Source organism: Eptatretus burgeri, chromosome 4 (genome assembly GCF_056783735.1).
Source record: "Eptatretus burgeri isolate ZD-2024b chromosome 4, Ebu_testis_v1, whole genome shotgun sequence".
NCBI lineage: Eukaryota > Metazoa > Chordata > Myxini > Myxiniformes > Myxinidae > Eptatretus > Eptatretus burgeri.
The window spans coordinates 9,482,735-9,505,048 of record NC_140964.1 but is presented as its reverse complement, the minus strand read 5'-3'; the positions used below and the strand labels follow the sequence as shown (position 1 = coordinate 9,505,048).

Here is a 22,314-nt window from a genome sequence, read left to right as displayed (position 1 = left end):
GGTATTATATATCAATCGAGCGAATTGTTTCTCAGCACAGCACGAACAAACACAAAGCGGCAACTTCATACGAATCAGCCAGTTTTATTGGGGACACATCGGGGAATACAACACAAGCAAAGCATTCACGACAGTTATAATTAGTCTATTACCCATTCTTAACTTGGGAGCTACGGATTACGGGTTTCGAAGGGAACACTAGCGAGATAAACCTTAGACAACATGCAGACAAGACACGGACAGCATGCAGACAAGACACAGAGTACTTGGTGATGCTTCATGGACGAGAGGAAAAGTGTCAAAGGCCCGAATGTGGCTCGTGACAAGCCGATGTCCACGGATTCGAGCACCCAAGCTCAAAGCCGCCGCGTAGCAAAATGGCAGCGTCGTCCTCCTTTTGTCGCACCGCCCACGCATGCAGTCTCAGCGCGTTCAGCTCCCGTAAGGTCGACGGTACCAGAGCGGAAGGTCCACGTGTGCTCCAGCTGGCCCTTCACAAGGTCCAGCATACAAATCCAGGCCTGGCCTGTTCACCAGACAAGGCCAAATTGGGGTGTTGGGCTCCGCAGGCGGATCGACAAATGTGTCGAGGACCTCCTCATAAAAGTCGATCGCAGACTCCCCTCATGCAGTTCCTCCTGCCTCTTTCACGAAGCAGATCACAGACTCAACTCTCACAGCCTCTCTTGCCTCTTTCACGAAGCAGATCGCAGACAGACACAGCCATCCCTTACACAGCCGATTGCGACTCCCACTCATCGTTTCTCTCCAGCAGAAGGCAGACTGACCTCATTCAGTCCCTTCCTTGCCTTTCTTTCAGCTCGCTCTTTACGAAAAGACGATCGCAAAAACCCTCATGCAGTTTCTCCTACTGCCGATCACTCGACTCAACACTCGTCGTTTTTCTGTTGCCTTCCCGGCGCTTGCTCGCCTCGAATCCGACTGCCCCTCCCAGAGCACTGGGCGGAGACTCCAGTCCGGAGAGGGGAACGAAGAAGAAGAACCTCCCGGTACACCACCACTGTACGAACAATGAACATGCCTCCTACAACTCCCGACACACATGTAACCTTCATTTACCGAACAACCTGGCTAAACATGCATTTAATGGGGGATCTGGGCTAATCCTATATTTAATAACATACTGTTGTGGTTACCAAATTCGCAAACCACCATTCAGGTCCCTTAGGTGAGATATCTCGGTAAGTATATGTGTAGTTAGGCCCAAACCCGTTGTCTAGTGGGAATACATGTCATTCATGCATGCTGCGACTCTTCAGGATAGCCGTTTTTCTTTTACTATCTTTATTTTGGACCAACCGCCGTTATCACCACCGCCAACCGCGTCTCAACAGTCATCACAACATCAACCACCCACCACAACGCCGCTTCACCACACAGCCACGACCTTTACCGTCACACCTCGCAACCGTCGCATCGCCACCGTTCTTGCGCCGCTTGTGGGTACCGGTATTGGACTCGTGTAGGGCGCGCGCCGAACTGCGTGTACAAAACCACGGACTTTCCGCTCCAAAAACGGATCAAAAACGACTCACGCCCACTTTTGTTCCGTCCAATCGGTGAGCAAGGGGCGATTTGGCCCCGCCTCCAGGGCGTTGGAGGGCGGTCGCTATATGCAAATTCATAGATCAAAATGCATTCACGCCCACTTTTTCTCGGGCCAATGGGGAGCGAGGTGAAAGGTCGAAGGTAGGGGGTCAAAGGCGAAGCCACGGGGCTTATATAAGCGGCTGCGTTCGTCAGAAAAGTGTCATCGTGTGCGTTGGAGTCGTGTGTGCGTTGGAAGGAGTTCGCAGGAGGAAGAGTTCGGAGTTGGAGTCGGAGCGAAGAGGACGGAGCTGTGGAGAGGCGGCGGCGGCGAAGGCAGACGAGGGGGTGCTCGCGTCGGTGCCGGGAGCTGCACACCAGGGAGGCCGACGGCGCGACCTGGTCGAGGTGGAGACGCTCGTCGCGGGACCCGAGACAGAGTAAAAATCCTCCTTTCCCCGAGCATCAGCAACCCCCTCCTGTTTCCCCCCGCGCTGAGATAGTGCGACCAAGGGGGCCCCCTTCCCACCCCCTACCAGACACTGTCCGCGAGGCCCGCGGAGTTGAGGCACCACCGCCGCTCCGCGTCTCATCACCAGACGGGTAGGCCCGACACGGTCTCGGCCCCAGGCCCGCCTACCCCCTCATCCTGGAGGGTGGTTTTCTTTTCTTTTGCTTTGGGAATGTGTGTTGTCGGCGCCGTCTGTGAAGTAAAATTGTATAAGTGTTGCCGTGTGCTCGCGTAATCGGTATTAGATCTGCATTGTCGCATTTGCTTTTTGTCTTCTTTTCTATGTGCTTTTGGTGGAATTGTATATGTGTGCTTTCCGTTCATCGCGAATAAATGTGCTTTATGTTGAACTGCTTTCCCGCTTCGCTTCGTCATTTCTCTCATTGAATCCTCATCTTGCTTCACATAAAGGGTTGGTCATGGGCTGAATACGCCCGATAATTAATCGAACCGTCGAGGCCGACGATAACACCGCTCGGTTATCCCGATAGTACGGAACGGGTCGCTTCAGTGGCCCGTGTCCGAAGTCGACCTGCGGCGAGGTGCGATCGCCCGGTCTACCCTCCGTGTGGGTACTTAGGTAGGTCGAATTTGGCGAGCAACCCTATCCCACGCGGGGGCCGATTGGCTCGATCGCGGTGAGACCGAAAGGTCCACCCATGACTGGTTCCCGGCGTTAGTCCGAGAGGGTCACGACTGGATTGTCCGTCCGGTGGGCGACGTGCCGCGATTCGAGTTACGTGGCCGTCAGCACGCCGGCGGGCGCGAATCCGTAACAATACTAAGGGCCATTTCTACAACGATATGTATGATATTCTATGGGGTGAAAGTGGTTCAAGGTTAGTAAGGGATGAGGAAGGAGTTGAAGAAACTGAGGCAAGAGAGGAGGAGGAGAGGGAGAAAAAAGAGAAGGAGAAGAGGGAGAAGAGGGAATGAGGAAAGGGAGAAGAGAGAGGGGGGAGGAGGAAAGAGAGAGGGAGGAAAGACAGAGAATGAATAAATATAAAAATATGGTATCCAGCGAGATTAAAACAAGATTGGAGGTATTACAGAAAATAAATCAATCTCAACGCACTGAGGAGGAAAACAAAGAATTGGCAAGTCTCTAAGAAATATATGCATCAAGAGTATTAACATCGATTTCAGAGAGAAGATTTAAACGAGAAAGTGGAGATAAAGAAGAGAAAGAAGGAAAAGTTGATATTATTGATGATATTGGTGTAATTGATGTTGATTAAAGTTTTACTTTTTTTTCTAAAATAAATGGAGGAGAGAGTGAAGACATTTCTAAGGATTCTTCATGTTTTAAAAATTAAGGTTCAAATGTGCATGTTGGAAACTAAAAATGTTTTTGCACTCTGGATGAATTTTTCTGATAAATAAATAAATGAGTTATTGTCCCAGATGTAAAAAGAAAACCAAGAGTAAAAAATATCTCATATGTTAAAAGTAAAAATAATAGGGTTATACAAAAAGGCACATGTTCGGTGTGTGGTGATGAATTTAGTCTTTTTAGAGCCAAACACAAACGAGGGGGAGATATACAAAAGTTTATATCAGGAAGTGAATTTACAACAACTGGAATAGCAGGGGCATTACATCTACAAGGGTATTCTTTCTGTGGCCCAGGAACAAACTTGAATAAAAGATTAGATGAGGCTGACAATCCTAAACCGTGGAGCAAACCTATCAATAGTGTTGATGAAGTGTGCATGAGGTACGATATTGATTATGGAAATAGCACAACATTGGAAAAAAAACACGAAGAGGATCGAGAAATGTTGTACAATTTATCTTTGATACAAAATCCAGCCTTTTGAGAAAAGTTGATTGATCATCTTCTTCATGATGAGCCAGTGTTAAATTGAAACTTGGGCTTGGAAATTCAAAAAACAAAAAGGCTCTAATGATGTCATCAAGATTGAAGAGCAATTCGCTGATGAATTACATAAACCAATAATCACAAAATTTAATCGAAGGAAGATTTATTCCAAGGAAGTTGATTATATCTGGTCCGCTGATTTGATTGAACTCAATAATGATAAGGGGTACAAGTATGCTTTAACCGTTATTGATTTAAGGAGTAGATATGCGTGGGTTGTCCCTTTAAGAAACAAAACAGGTAATACTCTGATGTTAGCCTTTCAACAGATATTTAATAAAAGTAAGAGAAAACCTAAAAAATTGTGGACTGATGAGGGTGCAGAGTTCAAGAACAAGACATTTATGAATATTCTTAAAAATAAGAGCATTACATTATACAGTACCTATAATGAAGGAAAAGCGGTTGTTATTGAGCCAATCACACTTTAAAAGAGAGACTACATAAAAAGTTCACTCAACTCGGTTCTCATCAATGGTTATCTATAAATTAGGACATTGTAGATAAGTACAATGATACGATTCATACCTCAAAGAAAACGAAGGCATCAGAAACATTTACAAAATTAAAATATGAAAAAGATTAATGCCAGAAAGCCAAAGTTCAAAGTTGGTGATCAAGTAAGAATATACAGGTGGAAATCTCATTTTGAAAAAGGTTATACTAAGCCAGTGGTTTTCAAACCTTTTTTAGTGGCGACCCAATTTCAGAACCTCTCTACATCGTGTGACCCAAAAGATTCAAAACCCAATTCATAATATATAAGATAATATTTTATATAGCACAAGAACATTTACTGTTTACTTTATTCACTATAGTCATGTTTTCATAGACGAGTAAACGGAGAAAAGCCGACAGTATCCAAATAGTACAGTTGAATGTTTCAGAAGTTTTGTCCGAATGACATTTAGATATATGAATGAGATGGATGAGCCTGTTTTTCAGAAACCAACTTCTCTATTCGTGGAGAAGTAGATGACAATGCCAGGATCATATCATGCTCCATTTCTAGGCGATTTCTGTACTTTGTTTTAATCACCACCATGGTGGAGAACGACTGCTCACAAAAGTATGATGAAGGATATGGCATGAGAACCTTAATGGCACGCCATGACAGGGTCGGGTACGACGGCAGCATTTTGCACCAGAATGTCGACAACGAATTAGTCCACGCAAGAGCCTGCACTCCTGAATCCTGCTGGAGCTGTACAAGCTCTTCCTGTGCTGTATCATCTTCATCAGCAATCGAGTCCAGTGGAGCCGTGAAAGGGTGCCGAGCCACAGAAAAGGACTGCACATCCAGCTCAGGGAAATCGTGCTCGAACTGTTCAATGAGCGACCGAAGGTGACGTGCTATCTCCCCAGAAAGACTGTTGAGCTCAGTATCATCGTACTGGCAGGTCGTTAGATGCTCCACCAGACGGGGGAAAAGTCTGAAGCGCTTAACAGCTGCTTTGTCTGCCAGTAATTTTAGAGTCGCCAGAAATGCACTCTTGTCGTGAAAAATCATAAGGTTGGCGTCTTTGCCTTGGAGGGAGCAGTTGAGGACATTGAGACGCTCAAAGATGTCAACGAGATAGCACAGTTTTGACAGCCAAGAGTCCGACTCAAGCAACGCTACCCATGCCATTTTCCCTTGTGTGCATAGGAACTCATTCAGTTCATCTTTGAGCTCGTAAATGCGCAGAAGGTTTCCTCGAGATAACCATCTCACTTGAGTGTAGAATAGTAAATTCTTATGGTCGGTGTCCATCTCCTGGCAGAATAGCCTGAATAACCTAGTGTTGAGGGTGCTCCATTTGATGTGATTCACCATTTTTACGACTTCTGAGAGCACGCTCTGCAAGGTTTCTGGCAAAGTACGAGAGGCGAGCGCTTCTCGGTGAATCATGCAGTGTACCATGGAGGTCTGAGGAACCACCTCAAGCAATTTAGCCTTGAATCCAGAACGCACTCCTAACATTGCTGGCGCGCCGTCTGTTGTAGAACCGAGCAACTTTCAGAAGTCCAGATCATGGTCATGATAAAACTGCTCTACTTTCCCAAAAATGTCCTCGCCTTTGGTGGTGGCCTCCAATGGTTTGATGAGCAGAGGCTCATCGACAAAGTTATCAGCCTTGATGAAGCGGACCCAGACAATGAGTTGCGCATACGATGCGATATCAGTGGACTCGTCCAACTGTATGGCGTGCCACGGCGATTCCTTGATCTTCTGTATGACCTGAGCCGTTACGTCCAGACTCATATTTTCAATTCTGCGTTGGATGGTGTTGTCAGAGAGGGGTATAACTGCCAGTTTCTTCGCCGCTTCCTTCCCAACCATCAGAGATACCATGTCCTTTGCACATGGCAGCACGAGGTCTTCCGCAATGGAGTGAGGCTTTTTAGTCTTGGCAACATGGAGCGACACTCGATATGAGGCCTCTAATGCCCAAAAATTGGTCTGATGGCATGTACCCTCTCTGTCAAGACGCGTATTCTTGAGTGTAAGAAGTTTCCTCTCAAAGAACGCTCTCTTCTTATTCTGATAAGGCGCATGTTTTGTAGTCAAATGCCTCTGCAACTCATTTTGTTTCATAGACTCCGTAGAAAGCACTTCAAAACAAATCACACACTGAGGCCTCTGTGCCCCACTTTTATCCACCACGTAGTAAAATCCAAGGTCCAGAAATGTATCCTGGTAAGAACGTTCTTGAGATTTGCTGGTGGCCGGTGCTGCCATCACAAATAAGGTCTCGAGTCGTACGTGGAGACGTGAATAGACGTTAATGATAGAGTCAGAGTCTGAGAGGCCGTGGATCAAACCACTAATTTCCCGCCAAAATGAACCGCCCTTCAGCGAGCCCGCGCATCGGCTGGATCCCATTCCAAGCGTCATGTTGCGTCGGTTCCCATACTTTGAATGAACCGTTTATATTACATCCTGTAAAAGTGAACACCGATCGAAAACAGACAATTTTTTTTTTCGCTGCAAGCGGACGCCCGCGATTCCACGAAATTTGCTCGGCAACCCCGCTTGGGATCGTGCCCCTGGGTTTGAAAAACCAAGTACTAAGCTCTCGACAAATGATATATTTAAAATTGTTGATGTAATCAGTACAGTTCTTTGGACTTAAACATAATGTGATTTAGAGGGGGAAGAGATTTTAGGTTAATTTTATTCACAGGAATTACAAAAGACAAAGATAATGAATTGAAAAAAAAAAATTGAAAAATTGACTCCACCCCTTTTTGACTCCATCCACACAAACCTCACCCACACAAGCCACACCCACATCCATCATATCCATATGATTAGTGATTAGTTTATTAGTTCCCCACACACATTTATTTAATTAAAAAATTGCTCCACCCCTTGTTTCCACCCACACAAACCACACCCACACAAGCCCCACCAATTCATCCCACCCCTCCCCTTCTCCTTGTGCACCCCCACCTTTGACCCACCACTCCCCCTCATCCCACCCCCCACCACACACACACGGGGAGGGGAGGGGTGGGATGAGGGGGAGTGGTGGGTCGTTGGGGGAGCGCACCTACCCCCTAACCCTAACCCTCCCCCCCTCCACTTTACACCTCCTTTATTCTTTTTTTGTAATTAAGAATTAAATTATCTATATATTAATACTGAAGGACCAATTTTGTGCTCCTCCTCGTGGTCGCGTCACGTTTTTCTCGGTACTGTGACCTGGACTGAAAGAAACTTCGTACCTGTAAGAGTGCATCGCACATAGTGGCAATAGTCAACTTTCAACTCTGAAGCAGAAAAAAACACTTTTCGTTTTACATGGCGACGTGTGACGTCACCGCTGAGAGGCGTAAGGACGTCATGACATCATCGGTCATTCGCTGACGTCATTACGTCTGTCGCCGAAGGACCAATTTTGTGATCCTCCTCGCGGTCGCGTCACGTTTTTCTCGGTACCTGAGACGTTTTGACACAGTGTTTGTACGTCAAAGTAGACACGTGCACAAATCAGGAGACTTCTTCACAAGGAGTAGTGTACACCAAAAATGGCGTGTGCAAGGACGTTTTGTAGACCTCATTAGGTAAGGCCATGGAGTACATCGACTGGGATCCAGCTCTTACAAGAGCCGCTACTGGTTGTCATATTGGGCTCATGGAACGGGATCCGTCTGTGACGGCGTTTCGGCTAGTTATACAATATTATATTATAGAAAATTAAATAATTGGAGAGAATAAAGCAAATATAATTAAACATTGAAAACATTAAACATTTTTCTGTGGGTAAATATTCATTTATGAAAATGAACGTTCTTTCCCAGCAGTCTGCTTTGGATATCTTGCAATTTTGAAACTCGGATACCATATACTGTTCAAAGCAAAGAGGGAAGAACCATTAGGGTATATAAAGATGATAACATAATGATATTAATAAAATAATAAATAAAACACTTACCTCTCGAAGATTTCGTTTTGTGCTTGATTCATCCAGACAGACATTAAAACTGAATATATATATATATATATATATATATATATATATATATATATATATATATATATATATATATATATATATATATATATAAAATTATTCAACACTCCATGGTTCAAAACAGACAAAAATTAACACCAAAAGAGACAGAGAGACAGAGACAGAGACAGAGACAGACAAACACAGACACACACAGAGACATACACAGAGACATACACAGAGACAGACAGACAGAGAGAGAGACAGGATAATTTTCAGATTATCAGAAACAGACAGAGGATAATTTCTATCTTTCTTTTGACTTATCCAACGTCAGGGGGTGTGAAAGGTCTTCCAACAACCGAGACATGATATCATTTAATAATCTTCGAAATGATTGAAGATCTATAAGGATTTCATTCATATTCTTCCATTTTTCACGATATTCGTTGGCTTCATTTTCAATATCAGTTATCAACGATGTTATTGGGGACAATCTGTCAGAAAAAAATTTACAATAATTATTACTCGTAAAGCGATTTAATTCTGTATGAAACAACAAATAATGAATTGGTTTAAGGCTCTCACCTCTCCTCTTGAGAAAAAAGATTGATCTGCAAAGGTCGGAGTACTCCTCTAAATACTCCATTCTCTGAATGAAACATGCCAAAGTTCGTGTTTGACAATAAATAGTACAAGTTGATGACATAATGGAAATGAGGAAACAATGGGTTTTTTTCGGGTGTCTCACAAAGGAAATGAGTTGCATTTTTGCTTCAGGCAAGGGAGTTTGGTTCTCAACCAGGCTGACGCATTTTACCGCAAAATGAGAAGAACTTTCATAAAATAAATATCATACTGTACTTTCATAAAATCATAATTAACGTTGAATTTGGAAAGACTATGAAAAATATAAGGAATCGACAAAATGATATGTGGCTCAGGAGGTGGTCAAACAAGAGCAATAAGAGAAGTTTATCATTTTATCTCTGCTCAACAAAGATACTTAAACCAAGAACCAAGTTCCAAGTTATTCTTTGTGAATATACTCGATGGAAATGAATGTTCTCAGAAAATTAAGTTATTCCCTAAAGTAGAACATGGACAAATATTTGTTGGTTCGCTCTTTGAGTATAATGAAAATATGAAAGGACTGTGATTCTGTTGGGGGGAAGAAGTGCTTTAATCAGAAAGTCTCAATTTTTCATTTGCTTGTATGGAAGGGAAGGGGATAGGTGGGGAGGAAGTGAGTCTCCCATTTTGACCTTTTGGGGCTTGGGTCAGATAGTTTTTCCATTTTTCCCATTCACTTGAATGGGCATCCCAGAAGCAACAATTATCATCTACTCACCAGTGATTGTTTCAAACGATGATCAATCGTGAAACCTGAGGTCGTCATACACACCACTTATTGTTTTTTTCAATGATGTTTCATTGTGGCTGTTTAACGAGTCAGCTCTGGATTCAGCGATCATGATTGAATTTTTTTTTTTTAATTAACAAAATTTGAGGCCTATGGTAGACATGACAACAGTGCATGAGAGGTGAATAAACTAATGATGCAAATTATTAGAATAGGTGCATAAGAAGCAAACAACAAGGGTCAAATAGTCTCGTAAAGATTTGGAAAGAAGTTAAGGAAAAACAGATTTTAAAAAGAATTGCAGATCACAAATATAACAGAAAGTGAGTGACAAGATCACAAAATCAGGGACGACAGAAATTTTTGGAAGGACAACCATTTTGTAAGAGTAAGGAGGGAGATCACTTCACATCATTGTTTATCAATCATCACAAAATACAATGTAAATACAGGTACAACGAGAAGGGCACTCAGGAGAGCGCATACCTCCAACACAAAATGCCTGATCCACGAGAACATATCCGGCCCAATACATTTTTGAAATACCGTGCTACAAGCTGTCCACCAAGTTTCGGCCGAATCCGTCAACAATTTTTTGAGATATCATGCTATATATTAGTTAAGCCCAATCTCTCAATGGTGAAGAATCACTTAAAAATTCGAGTAGTCAGATCCAGATCCCGATCTTCACCAAAATCTTATCAATTCGTTTTTGTGACACACCCAACATGTCCACCAAGTTTCGTCCGAATCCGTCAACAACTTTTTGAGATATCGTGCTATATATTAGTTTAGCCCTATCTCTTAGGTCAGGTCAGGTCAGGTCAGGTCAAGTATGGGAGGATGCGTGGGAGCAGCGCGTCGCCGCGTCCACTTTCCGCTGCCACTGCAAAGGTCTCCGTCTGGCCATCCCCCAGGCAGACACCTGGCCCATCCCAATCTCCTTGAGATGTTGATCAATCTGCTGTAACCACGAGGCACGTGGTTGGCCCATTGGCATCCTCCACTCATGAGGCTCCCTCGCCGAGAGAATCTGGTGAGCAGGATCTGTGTCAGGAAAACGAGTCACATGTCCATACAGCCACAGCTGACGCTCACAGATTATGCAGGTAACAAATCTCATTTGAGTCTCTCTCAGCAACTGCTCATTAGACACAAAGTCCGACCAGCGATAGCCAAGGATTCTCAAAAGATACCTGGTACCAATGGAATTAAGTTTCCGTCTCAGATCCCTGGTCAGAGTCCAAGTCTCACATCTATAGAGAGCAAGACTGGAAGCGCCAAGGACCTGAAGACTGACTTTCGTCCTCCCACATTGGGATGGGCAGCGACACACCCCATGATCCAGTGAAGCCATGACTCCCCAGGCCCGACCCAGACGTCTGTTAACCTCTGGCTCACCACAGCCAGCAGAGAAATGAATATTGTTGCGAATTTGGAAGCTTACTGCACACAACAGCCAGGTGCTACAGATCACTTATATCGGTAAGTATGCGTTTCTTGGTAGGGTCCCGTCCTATGTTTAATGGGCGATTAATTGTACGTGTGCTGTGAATTATTTTATAGTTAGGATTTTTACATTACAAACAACAACATCGCTCCTTCGATCCTGCCGTCATCGGCCTTCCTCACGCGCATGCGTGCTGAGCGCAGACGGGGAGCGGGACTTCCATCGCTTCAGCTCGAAGCTCTGCTCCAAAAAGGGCATGGAATGTTTTCCTCTGCCCAATGAGCCAAGGGCGAGCATCGCATGCACAACCCAGCCAATGGGAGGCGAGCGTGCCGAGAAAATAAATCGCTCGGACCTGAAGGGAAAAAGAAAGAGGAGAGGATGGAGACCGGGTGATCGTGGCGACGGCAGAGTGGTGGTCGAGGAGGGTTCTGCAGGATCACGCCAATTGCGGTCTATGGTCCTTTGTGGTGGCTCACCATGGTGGTGGTGACCGAACAGTGCGGTGGCTGAGCAGCCAGGGACGAGGGTCGTGGGTTTGAGTCCCACCAGTGGCTTCGAAGTCGGTGTAACCGCACGAAGCGGGAAGGTCCAAGACAGGCTCTTACCTCCAGCTCACCTTCCCTCCGAGCTGGGGGTATAAATAAAGGCCGTGGCCACCATTTCTTTTGGGGTGTGTGTGTCTGTGTGTGGGCCTCTCTGATAAGTAGAATTGTTAAGTGCTTTTTGTTGCACATTATTTGCATTGTTTATTCGGATAACTCTGCTCTGTGTCTCCCTGCCTATTGCAAATAAATATCTGTTAAATGTTCCAGCTTGTTTCTTTCATTGGCTTAGCACGGTGTGTGTTGAGAAATAGCAAGGCAGTAAATTGTTCATTTGGACCGACAGGCCTCGGTAACCTCCGCTCGGCTTACACACGGTTCGGGCACGGTAACGGCTCGTTCCGCTCGAGGGAGTCAATTCCCCGTAGCTTTGCCTCGTGGGTAATTAGGTGTATTGAAGTTTGGCAATTGACCCCACCCCACGCGGTCAAATTATTGGCGATTCATGGTCCTGTAAGGGACCCGTGCCTTTCAGACTGATCCGAGGGTCACGACCTAAGTGTTCAGTGGAGCCGACTCTACTGCTCCCTCTAGCAATCGTGTTCACCGCCGATACCCGGCCCCGCAACAATATCACAGCAAAGGTAAGTGAATGTCTCCATGACATCAACATCCTCACCACAAACAGGAACAGACAGGATAGCAGCATCGAAGATGTCATTAAAAGCCAGGATCTTAGTTTTGACCCAGGAAATCTGTAATCCCAGTGGCTCAGACTCCTCATTCAGCACCTCGAAGGCCCCCAAATCTCCAATCTCCAAAAAGATGACTGCATCATCTGCAAAATCAAGGTCAGAGATCTTGACATTCCCAAACGATGCACCGCAACTTGATCTCTCCGACATCCTCGCCAGAATCCAGTTCATACAAGTGCTGAAAAGTGTGGGGGCCAGAAGACATCTCAGAAGTCAATGAAATGCGGTACCAATTATTCAGAATCAAGAACGTAAACGTAGACTCTTCACAGTTGCCTCCATGCAAGGATTGCCTGAAGATGCATGCTGTGAGGGCAAACTACCAAGCAGCCATTTGGCAGAGATCCCTGACCAGCAAGCCCAGCATACAAAATCCTATTGACAGTAATGGGTGGACGTTGGATGAAGTGGGACAGCTCGCAGTCAACTGGATGACTGGACCCATAGCCCCCGATGTTGTCCTGGAGTTCCTGTCTTGCAAGGGCAAGAGAAGCTGCCAGTTGCCATCTTGTCAGTGCCTGGTGAATGTCTTGAAGTGCACAGATGCCTGCAGCCTACAAACATGTGACAACATGAAGGATCATGAGGAAAATGATGACTTCACGGATTCTGACAGTTCAGAGAGTGATGATAAATGAGCGAACAGATGTGAACTGTATATGTATTTGATGTTTAGTATTGTCTGATTCGTGGATTTATACTGGAAGTATATGTTTTATTTTGATAATGTATTACTTTGAACTACTATGTCTGGGAAGAGAAGTATATGTATCACAATGACTTTCCAACAAAATGTACTTGAAAGATATCATATTGTTTGTCACCATGTCAATTTAATGTTATTCTTGCTATCGTGATCTTTGGTTTACTGAAGGCAACTATAGGAAAGATTTAGCTCTGTAATTATCATATTCGTGTCCTGAATATAAATAAGCCATGTACATGAAGTATGTGAGGAAATGTGTGTATGAAAACAGCAAGTATGAAACCTGTTGTGCCGTTTGCGTCAAGGCTTTGGGTCAACTAGTACGGGCCCGTAGGTGCGTGCCAGTATGTGCAGCCCTCTCTCACCCCTCTCTCTCGCCCACTCTCCCCCCCCACTCTCACCCCAACTCTCTTGCCCCCCCTCTATCCCCCTAGTCTCGCCCTTCCTCTCTCCCCCCTCCTCTGTCGCCCCCACTCTCGCCCATCCTCTCTCCCCCCTCCTCTGTTGCCCCCACTCTCATCCCCCCTCTCCCGTCCACCTCTCTCGCAGATATTGGTCGACAGATAAATGGCCGTAACTTGGGAACTGCTCGTCCGATTAATATCAAACCTCGAAAAAGCACATCCGCGGGTCCCCAGCAATATTCCTGCCAAGTTTCAATCCGATCGGACCGGTGATCGTCCGGTTATTAATAATTTGGGAAAAAATGGCATGATAAGGTGACAAGGTGGAACGACACCTTCAGCTGCCATATATATATATACACCTTTTCAACACTGAAAAAGCAGTAAAATGGCCGTAACTTGGGAACCGCTCGTCCGATTGACATCAAACCTCGAAAAGGCACATCTGCGGGCCCCCGGCAATATTCCTGGCAAGTTTCACTCAGATCGGACCGGCGGTCGTCGAGAAACGGCGGTCGCAGACAGACACACACACACACACACACACACACACACACACACACTACTGGAATTATAGATAGATAATAGAATAATCAGTTAATTATGGTTCAAATCTCTGAGAAAACTTCAGAATGTATATTAGTTTGAGGTCTAACATGTTTTTATAACTGTACATTTTATAATGATGAACAGTCTCAGAAACAATTTTAAATGGTCTGATAAAGTCTGATAAACAATTTTAAATGGTCTCGAGTCTGTGGTTGATCGGTGCCCCAGACGAGATACACTTCTAGTCTTGGGGGATTTCAATGCATCGACTGGAACGGATAGGGATGGCTGAGGTGTGTGTTGGTCCCCATGGGTCAGGAACTATGAACCAGAATAGCACTAAGTTCCTTGACTTTGCAAGAAGTCATGGACTTAGGGTGGCTGGTTCATGGTTTCAGCGCCCACAAGCTCATCGCTGGACTTGGTAGTCCAACGCTGGCGGTGTGGCAAAGGAGATTGACCATGTCCTCATTGACGGTCGTTGGAGGATGATACAGAACTGCAGGGTCTACCGGAGTGCTCAGTTCCTCAATACTGACCACAGGCTTGTTGTAGCAACTCTAAAGCTGCACCTTAAATCCTGGAGAATGGTACCATCCCAGCCTAGGCTGGATGTTGCCAAGCTCAGGGATGAGAGAGTAGCTGAGGAGTTTGCGAACAGGCTGAGTGGACACTTGGGGGGTCTGGGTGCTTTGGGGGGTCCTGAAGAGTTGTGGAGCGCCTTCAAGACCACCGTCCTTGATGTTGCCGGTGGATGCCTTGGAGTTCACCGCAGGGCAAAGAAGAATTTTGTCTCTCAAGGGACACTGGATACCATTGACCAGAGTCGCAGGGCCAGGCTGAATGGCAGAGCTGAGCTGTTCAGGGAGCTGAGGCGTAAAACTGTACGTGCACTGAGGGTGGACAAGGAGGCCTATGTGCGAGGAATCTGTGAGGGGGTAGAGCATCACCTGTGGACAGGTGATTCTCGTCCCGCTTACAGGGGAATTCGCGCATTACGTTCATCCAAGCCCATCCCTCGGAGCACTGCAGTTCGAGCAGAGAGTGGTAGGCTCTTGACAGAGGAGTCTGAAGTGAAGGCCCGCTGGGCCGGTTACTTTGAGCGGTTGTACCAGGCTGATCCCCCAGCTGTCGAGTTGGACGTCAAGGTTGTTACAATCCCTGTTGCTGACCCTCGAATCAACTGTGGTCCACCTTCGCTTGTGGAAACACGGGCTGCGGTGAACCAGTTGAAACGGGGCAAAGCTCCAGGGATCTGTGGCTTCCATGCCGAACTTCTCAAGGCTGGGGGAAATGCTGCACTCGTGTCGTTGCATGCAGTTTTGTGCTCTGCCTGGAACACAGGCATCATCCCAACTGACTGGCAGAGGGGCCTTGTCCCTCTCTGGAAAGGGAAGGGTGATCGCCAAGACTGCAACAACTACTGAGGGGTGACGCTGCTCTCAGTGCCGGGCAAGGTCTTTGCTCGGATAATTCTTGATAGGGTTCGCCACCATCTGCTTGAGCACCAGCGTCCAGAGCAGTCAGGCTTTACACCAAAGAGGTCAACGATTGACCGTATCCTTGCCCTTCGTGTCCTCACCGAACGCAGACGAGAGTTTCGGCAGGGGCTGCTTGCAGCCTATGTTGATCTCTGTAAAGCGTTCGATTCAGTGAATCGGGATGTCCTCTGGAGGATTCTTGGTCTTCGTGGGGTGCCACCAAAACTGATCGATCTGATGTCTGAACTCTACTCTGGTACTGAGAGTGCTGTGAAGTGTGGTGGTACCATCTCTGACTTATTTCCAGTTGTTACTGGAGTTCGTCAGGGATGTGTACTTGCCCCCACACTTTTCAGCACTTGTATGGACTGGATTTTAGGGAGGATATCTGAGAGATCAAGTTGCGGTGCATCGTTTGGCAATGTCAAGATCTCGGACCTTGATTTTGCAGATGATGCAGTCATCTTTGCGGAGACTTTAGACATCCTCTTGGGGGCCCTCGAGGTGCTGAATGAGGAGTCGGAGCCATTGGGATTATGGGTTTCTTGGGTCAAAACTAAGATCCAGGCTTTCGGTGACATCTTGGATGCTGCTGTCCTGTCTGTGTCTGTTTGTGGTGAGGATGTTGAGGTCGTGGAGAGATTCACTTACCTTGGCAGTGATATTCATGTCTCTGCTGGCTGCGAGTCAGAGGTCAATAGACGTCTGGGTCGGGCCTGGGGAGTCATGGATTCACTGGATCATGGGGTGTGGCGCTGCCGGTACCTGTGCGGGAGGATGAAAGTCCGAGTCTTCAGGTCCTTGGTACTTCCAGTCTTGCTCTATGGGTGTGAGACTTGGACTCTGACCAAGGATCGGAGACGGAGACTTAATTCCTTTAGTACCAGGTCTCTTCGGAGAATCCTTGGCTATCGCTGGTCGGATTTTGTGTCCAACGAGCGGTTGCTGAGAGAGACTCGGATGAGATTTGTTACCTGCATAGTCCGTGAGCATCAGTTGCGGCTGTTTGGACATGTGGCTCGTTTTCCTGACGCTGATTCTGCTCACCAGATTCTCTCAGCGAGGGAGTCTCATGAGTAGAGGAGGCCAGTGGGCCGACCACGTTCCTCATGGTTGCAGCAGGTTGACCATCATCTCAAGGAGATGGGGATGGGCCTGGCATCTGCCTGGGGGATGGCCAGACGGAGGCCCCTGGAGTACCGGCGGAAAGTGGACGCAGCGACGCGCTGTTCTGGCACATGCTCCCATACCTGACCCTGACCTGATAAAGTTTGTACTTTTAAACATGTTCGTCTTAGTCTTTTTTTTCTGGTTTTCTACCCCTCTCTCCCACTTTTAGCTGTACAGAAACTAAGCTACTCTCCAGAAATGTCCATCATGCTGTTTTGAGTTACAGATACATATAGGTAACAGAAAATAACTAAAAAAATCTGGTGTCCTCTTATGGTAGCAATTTCCAGAATTTGGCCATGTAGCTCATGGACTAAGGTACATCTTATGACCTTGTGCTTTGGAAATTGTGATGGTTGCGAGAGACGCTTTGGTTCCCGAGCAACAGCCGAAAAAACTTTAAAATCGGTACCGTTCACGCGAAATCAATTTCGTAAGCCATTACCCCACGTAGGGTTATGAAATTTGGCATGCGTCATCTACATGTGATGCTCTACCAAATATATTCCGTATTTTGTGATATATGGAATAGTTTACCCGCAGCACCCCCTACAAATGGGGTATACGTGAAAATTGGTGAAAATTGAAGGCCCCCTAGCGACCAGGTGAGTGCATCGATCCGAATGAAACTTTGCAGGTTCATAGCATGCAAAGAGTGCTACAACTTTGCTTCAGGACATATTGACCGATATTGCTTAGGTCAGGGGTCAAAGGTTAATTAGTGCAAAAATCGATAATATGCGAGAGCTGGAGGTGCTTTCGCGCCAAATGCTACTCCTCCGAGGGTTATGGTCAGATGGTCATGAAAATTCACACTAATCGTGTGGAATGCATTGTGCACAAACGAACAAGCCGGATTTTCGATTTATATCTTTGTTCACCCACAGCACCCCCTCGAACTTTGGGGATTTCCGATTTCAAACCGCATTTTCAGTACTTTTCATTCAAATGGATACCGAGTAGTTATCAGTAGATGAAAATCGATGAGATTTGGTATGCATAATCCTAAGGTGATTCTCTATCCGCTATATGACATCCATTTTTTTCTATATCTTATAGTTTCCAAATGGTAACCCTCTCAACTTGGGTGTCCGAGGGCCTTTGAGCATTCCCGCTGAAAATTCAAAGTACACTAGCTCCACGACGGTTAAACCGAATCGAATGAATCTTTACATGCTTATAGACCGTAATGAGTACTACAACTTTGCTCATTTGCATAATGACCTATCTCGAGTAGGTCAGGGGTCAAAGGCAAACAAGTGCATTTTTCGGGCGAAATTATCATTCAAGGCACCCTTGCTCCTACACGGATTAACCGATACGAATGAAAGTTCATAGGTGCATAGTACGCGATGAGTACTACAACTTTGCTTCAGGACATATTGACCTATCTCGGCTAGGTCAGGGGTCAAAGGTCAATGAGTGCATTTTTCGGGCAAAATGAACATTCAAAGCCCCCTTGCTCCTATACGGGTTAACCGATACGAATTAAAGTTCATAGGTGCATAGTACACAATGAGTACTACAACTTTGCTTCAGAACATATTGACCTATCTCGGCTATGTCAGGGGTCAAAGGTCAATGAGTGCATTTTTCGGTCAAAATGACCATTCAAAGCCCCCTTGCTCATACACGGGTTAACCGATACGAATGAAAGTTCATAGGTACATAGTACACAATGAGTACAACTATGCTTCAGAACATATTGACCTATCTCGGCTATGTCAGGGGTCAAAGGTCAAAGGTCAATGAGTGCATTGTTCAGGCAAAATGACCATTCAAAGCCCCCTTGCTCATACACGGGTTAACCGATTCGATTGCAATTTCGTAAGTACTTCGTGCTCGATTAACTCAGATCAAGGGTCAAAGGTCATCGGATGCTCGGCGACCCATGGCGGCCTACCGGCTTGTCTGTCTGTTTGTGTGCAGGAAATCTCAAAAAGTTGGACGGATCAGGATGAAATTTTGTGGACAGGTTCGGTGTGTGACAAGGAAAAACTGATGAGATTTTGGTGACGATCCGGATCCAGATGTGGCTACTAGAATTTTTTCTTAAGTGATTCTTCACCATTGAGAGATCGGGTCAAAAACGATATATAGCACAAAATCTCAAAAAGTTGTGGACGGATTCGGATGAAACTTGGTGGACATGTTGGGTGTGTGACACGGAAGAATTTATTCAATTTTGGTGAAGATCAAAATCCGGATCCGGATCTGATAATTTTCTAAGTGATTCTTCACCATTGGGAGATCGTGCTCAACCGATATATAACACGATATCTCAAAAAGTTGTTGATCGGATTCGGACGAAACTTGGAGAGGTTGGGTGTGTGGCAAGGTTGAACTGATACGATTTTGGAGAAGATCCGAATCCAGATCTGGATACGAGAATTATTGAAATTTTAAAGTGGTTCTTCACCATTGAGAGATATGGCCAAAAATGAAATAGTACTCGACAGCATGACATTTCAAAAATGTATTGGGCCCGATATGTTCTCATGGGATCAGGCATTCACCGGGATCAGGGCCGCTCCACCGAGTGCCCTTCTAGTAGTTCTCGCTGTCTTTATTGGTTTCTAGTCTACAAAAGATATCAGGGAATGAAAATGGCTTTTCCCAAATTTTGCTGAATAGACCCAAATATGGAAGGTTATAGAATTTCTTCTTCTTCATTTTGGTTCCGATATCGGCTCGAGCATGTGTTAAACCTAAACTTTTTTTTTGTCTCCTGAACATTCATTGGGACTGGTAGGAGACTGCTTCGGCAGCACCAACGCTCTGCACAGAGTATGGTCTCAATGAATGGATAGTCTGGGACATGTATCACAAAGAAATTCTCACTCGTTGATTGTTGTAGTACTTGTATTACTTGAAATAAAAATCCTTTGTATTTTTAATAGAGTTTTACACACCGTTTTCCTCCTTAAAAACAATCGTATTCATTTCACAAACCGTGAAATTCCAATGACATTTTATACAAAAGAAGTTTGCAAATAAAATCAGCAAGGGCAATTTTTGATTAACTTTAATTAAATCCTGAAATGTTATGAAACTCTTCTTCTTATTTCGGCTGCTCCCTTTAGGGGTCGCCACAGCGGATCATCCGTATGATCCGCATAGTGATTTGGCACATGTTTTACGCCGGATGCCCTTCCTGACGCAACCCTGGTCGCCTCTTACGACACAGGGATATGGTACACCTATTTTAACCGGGGTATACACCGGCCCAGTATGCTGGTACTCATTTCGCCGACCTCGGAAGGATGACGGGCTGAGTCAACCCCCTGGTGTATTAATTCAGTGGCCCAACGGGGCTTGAACTCAGGACCTCTTGGATCCCAAGCCGCTGCCCTAACCACTGCGCCAACACCAAGCTATTGAAATGTTATGAAACAAGTATATAATATTCAGCAATACAAGAAACGTGCAAATGAAAATAGTAAATACGTATGTATAAACTTGAGTTCAACAAACTGGATCGAGAAATTAAAGGTGGAGTGTGTGCAAGTTTATAGATTATACCCAAGACGGGAGCGCAGCAGTAGGGACAGTCGTAACGCCTCCTCTGGACCACGCACGCTAACCAGGTGTGCCCCGACCTCTTGGCACAAAATTTCCGCCTCTTGCCATGTTTTGCGCCCCTCCAGATTGGAGAAATGAAAAATCTACAGAAGCACAAAAGCCATCAAAAACATCAGCTCCAGAGCAAGAAAAAAAAAAGTCAGAGTAAATGTTATAAATCAATCATCGTTTTCTTCTCTGATAACGTTCACCAATCTCACAAATCGTACCAACTTAACGAAGCACTATGATCACAGGATTGTTTGTAATCTTCCTTAAAGGTAATTTGTTGACATTTTAAAGGATGATCGAGATATTTTAAAGATTTGATTTGACGATTGTGGATTTTTTTTTTTTTTTTTTTGGTATACAATGTTGACGCTTGTGGAAAAACGAGGACATCGAACAAAAGAGAACACAACAGAACAGCTCGCACAGCGTTGATAATGGGGGAAAAACATCGGCAGGGTAGAACACAACTGAAAGACACTTGGACGAAGAATGGGTGAGGAAAATAATGAAAGAGTAAGGGAAGGGGGAGGAAGGCAGAGGGTGAACAAGCTGGATACAAGCTCAAACTTGACAAGAAGGGGGCTGATGGGAAAGGAAGGGAAAATTGGGGATGAATCAACAATGGAACAAATAAACAGGGAGGAGGGTGGAGGGAGAGGGGAGAAAAACAATAACCTGAAAAGGAAAGGGTGTGCTTGGAGAGGGTTAATGAGGGTAGAAAAGATCATGAGTATGGTTGAGGGGTGACATGAGGAGGTGGTGGGTATCCATCTTGAAACCCTGGAGGGAAAAAGGAAATTGAACAGAGGAAGATTGTTCCAAAGGTGAGAGAAAAGAAAAGCAAATGAGTGGTGGTGAGCAGTGAGCCTGGAATGTGAGAGTTTCAACATGGAAGTGTGTGCATCCTGGGGAATTTTGGGGGATGGGGGAGGGGGGGGGAGTATGGAAAAAGCAGGAGCTACACCAAAAAGGAGGTGATGGAAGACCAAGCCTGTTACTACCTCATCATAAAGTTTCATGGCCTCTGAGGTTTGGCTTTACCAGAGGGGATTCCAATGATTTTCAGGGCCTTGGTCGCCAAGGCATCAAGATGTGAAACGTGTCAAGCGGACACACTTGCGCAAAGAAGAGAAGATTACTCCACTGACATGCGGATGAAGGCCAAGTAAGTCGTTCAAAGTTTGGATTTGCCGAGGAAAGACTTGGCACAACAGAGGATGTTCAGTCGGTGACTGGATTTGGAGGCCATCTAAGATATGTTGTTTGCGTGAGGAAGTTCAAATGTTTGAGGGACTGAACTTCAAGAGGTTCAAAGATTTGAGGGACTGAACTTCAAGTGGTTCAAAGGTTTAAGGGACTGAACTTCAAGTGGTTTGTACAATGTGTAAATTACAGTATGTATGTGCTCGAGCATATACATCAAGGAGACAAGGAGTGCAAACTACCCCCTCCCCCACCTTCCCCGACAACGTTTTGTGATTTTGCTGCATTTTTGTTTTTTGGGGGGATACATAGTCGAGGTCATGGAAGAGCAAGTATACTGAACAGATTAGGACAGAGCAGGACAAAAGGAACAACAGAGAAAAGGAGGAAACAACAACAGCAGAGTAGAAGGCCAAGATAGAGGCAGAATTGGACAAACTGGGTGTGGGGAGGAATGGGGGGCAGGAGAGGGTGAATAGCTTGATGGACACAAAAGGATACTCTCAGGAGGACAAACTATAAATTGGGAAGGAGGGGGGATTAGAGTACGGATGGGTGGTTAAGGAGGGTAGAAAAGATCATGGTTTTGGATTGTGAATAATCTGGCAAATGAGACTGACCATGTGTTGGTCGATGGGTGCTGAAGGATGATACAGAACTGCAGGGTCTATCGGAGTGCTCAGTTCCTCAATAACGACCACAGGCTTGTTGTAGCAACTCTTAAGTTGCAGCTTA

At 45.4% G+C, this 22,314-nt stretch overlaps 1 protein-coding gene across 1 annotated transcript in view; it reads right to left on the bottom strand.

Annotated features, from left to right (window-relative positions):
* Nucleotides 1-22,314, bottom strand: part of MRC2 (mannose receptor C-type 2) — a 382,895-nt gene that overhangs the window by 199,444 nt on the left and 161,137 nt on the right. The window contains exon 13 of the mRNA XM_085876862.1: nucleotides 20,326-20,468. Coding sequence (XP_085732988.1) covers nucleotides 20,326-20,468 — 143 coding nt within the window. The remainder of the gene's footprint in view (nucleotides 1-20,325; nucleotides 20,469-22,314) is intronic.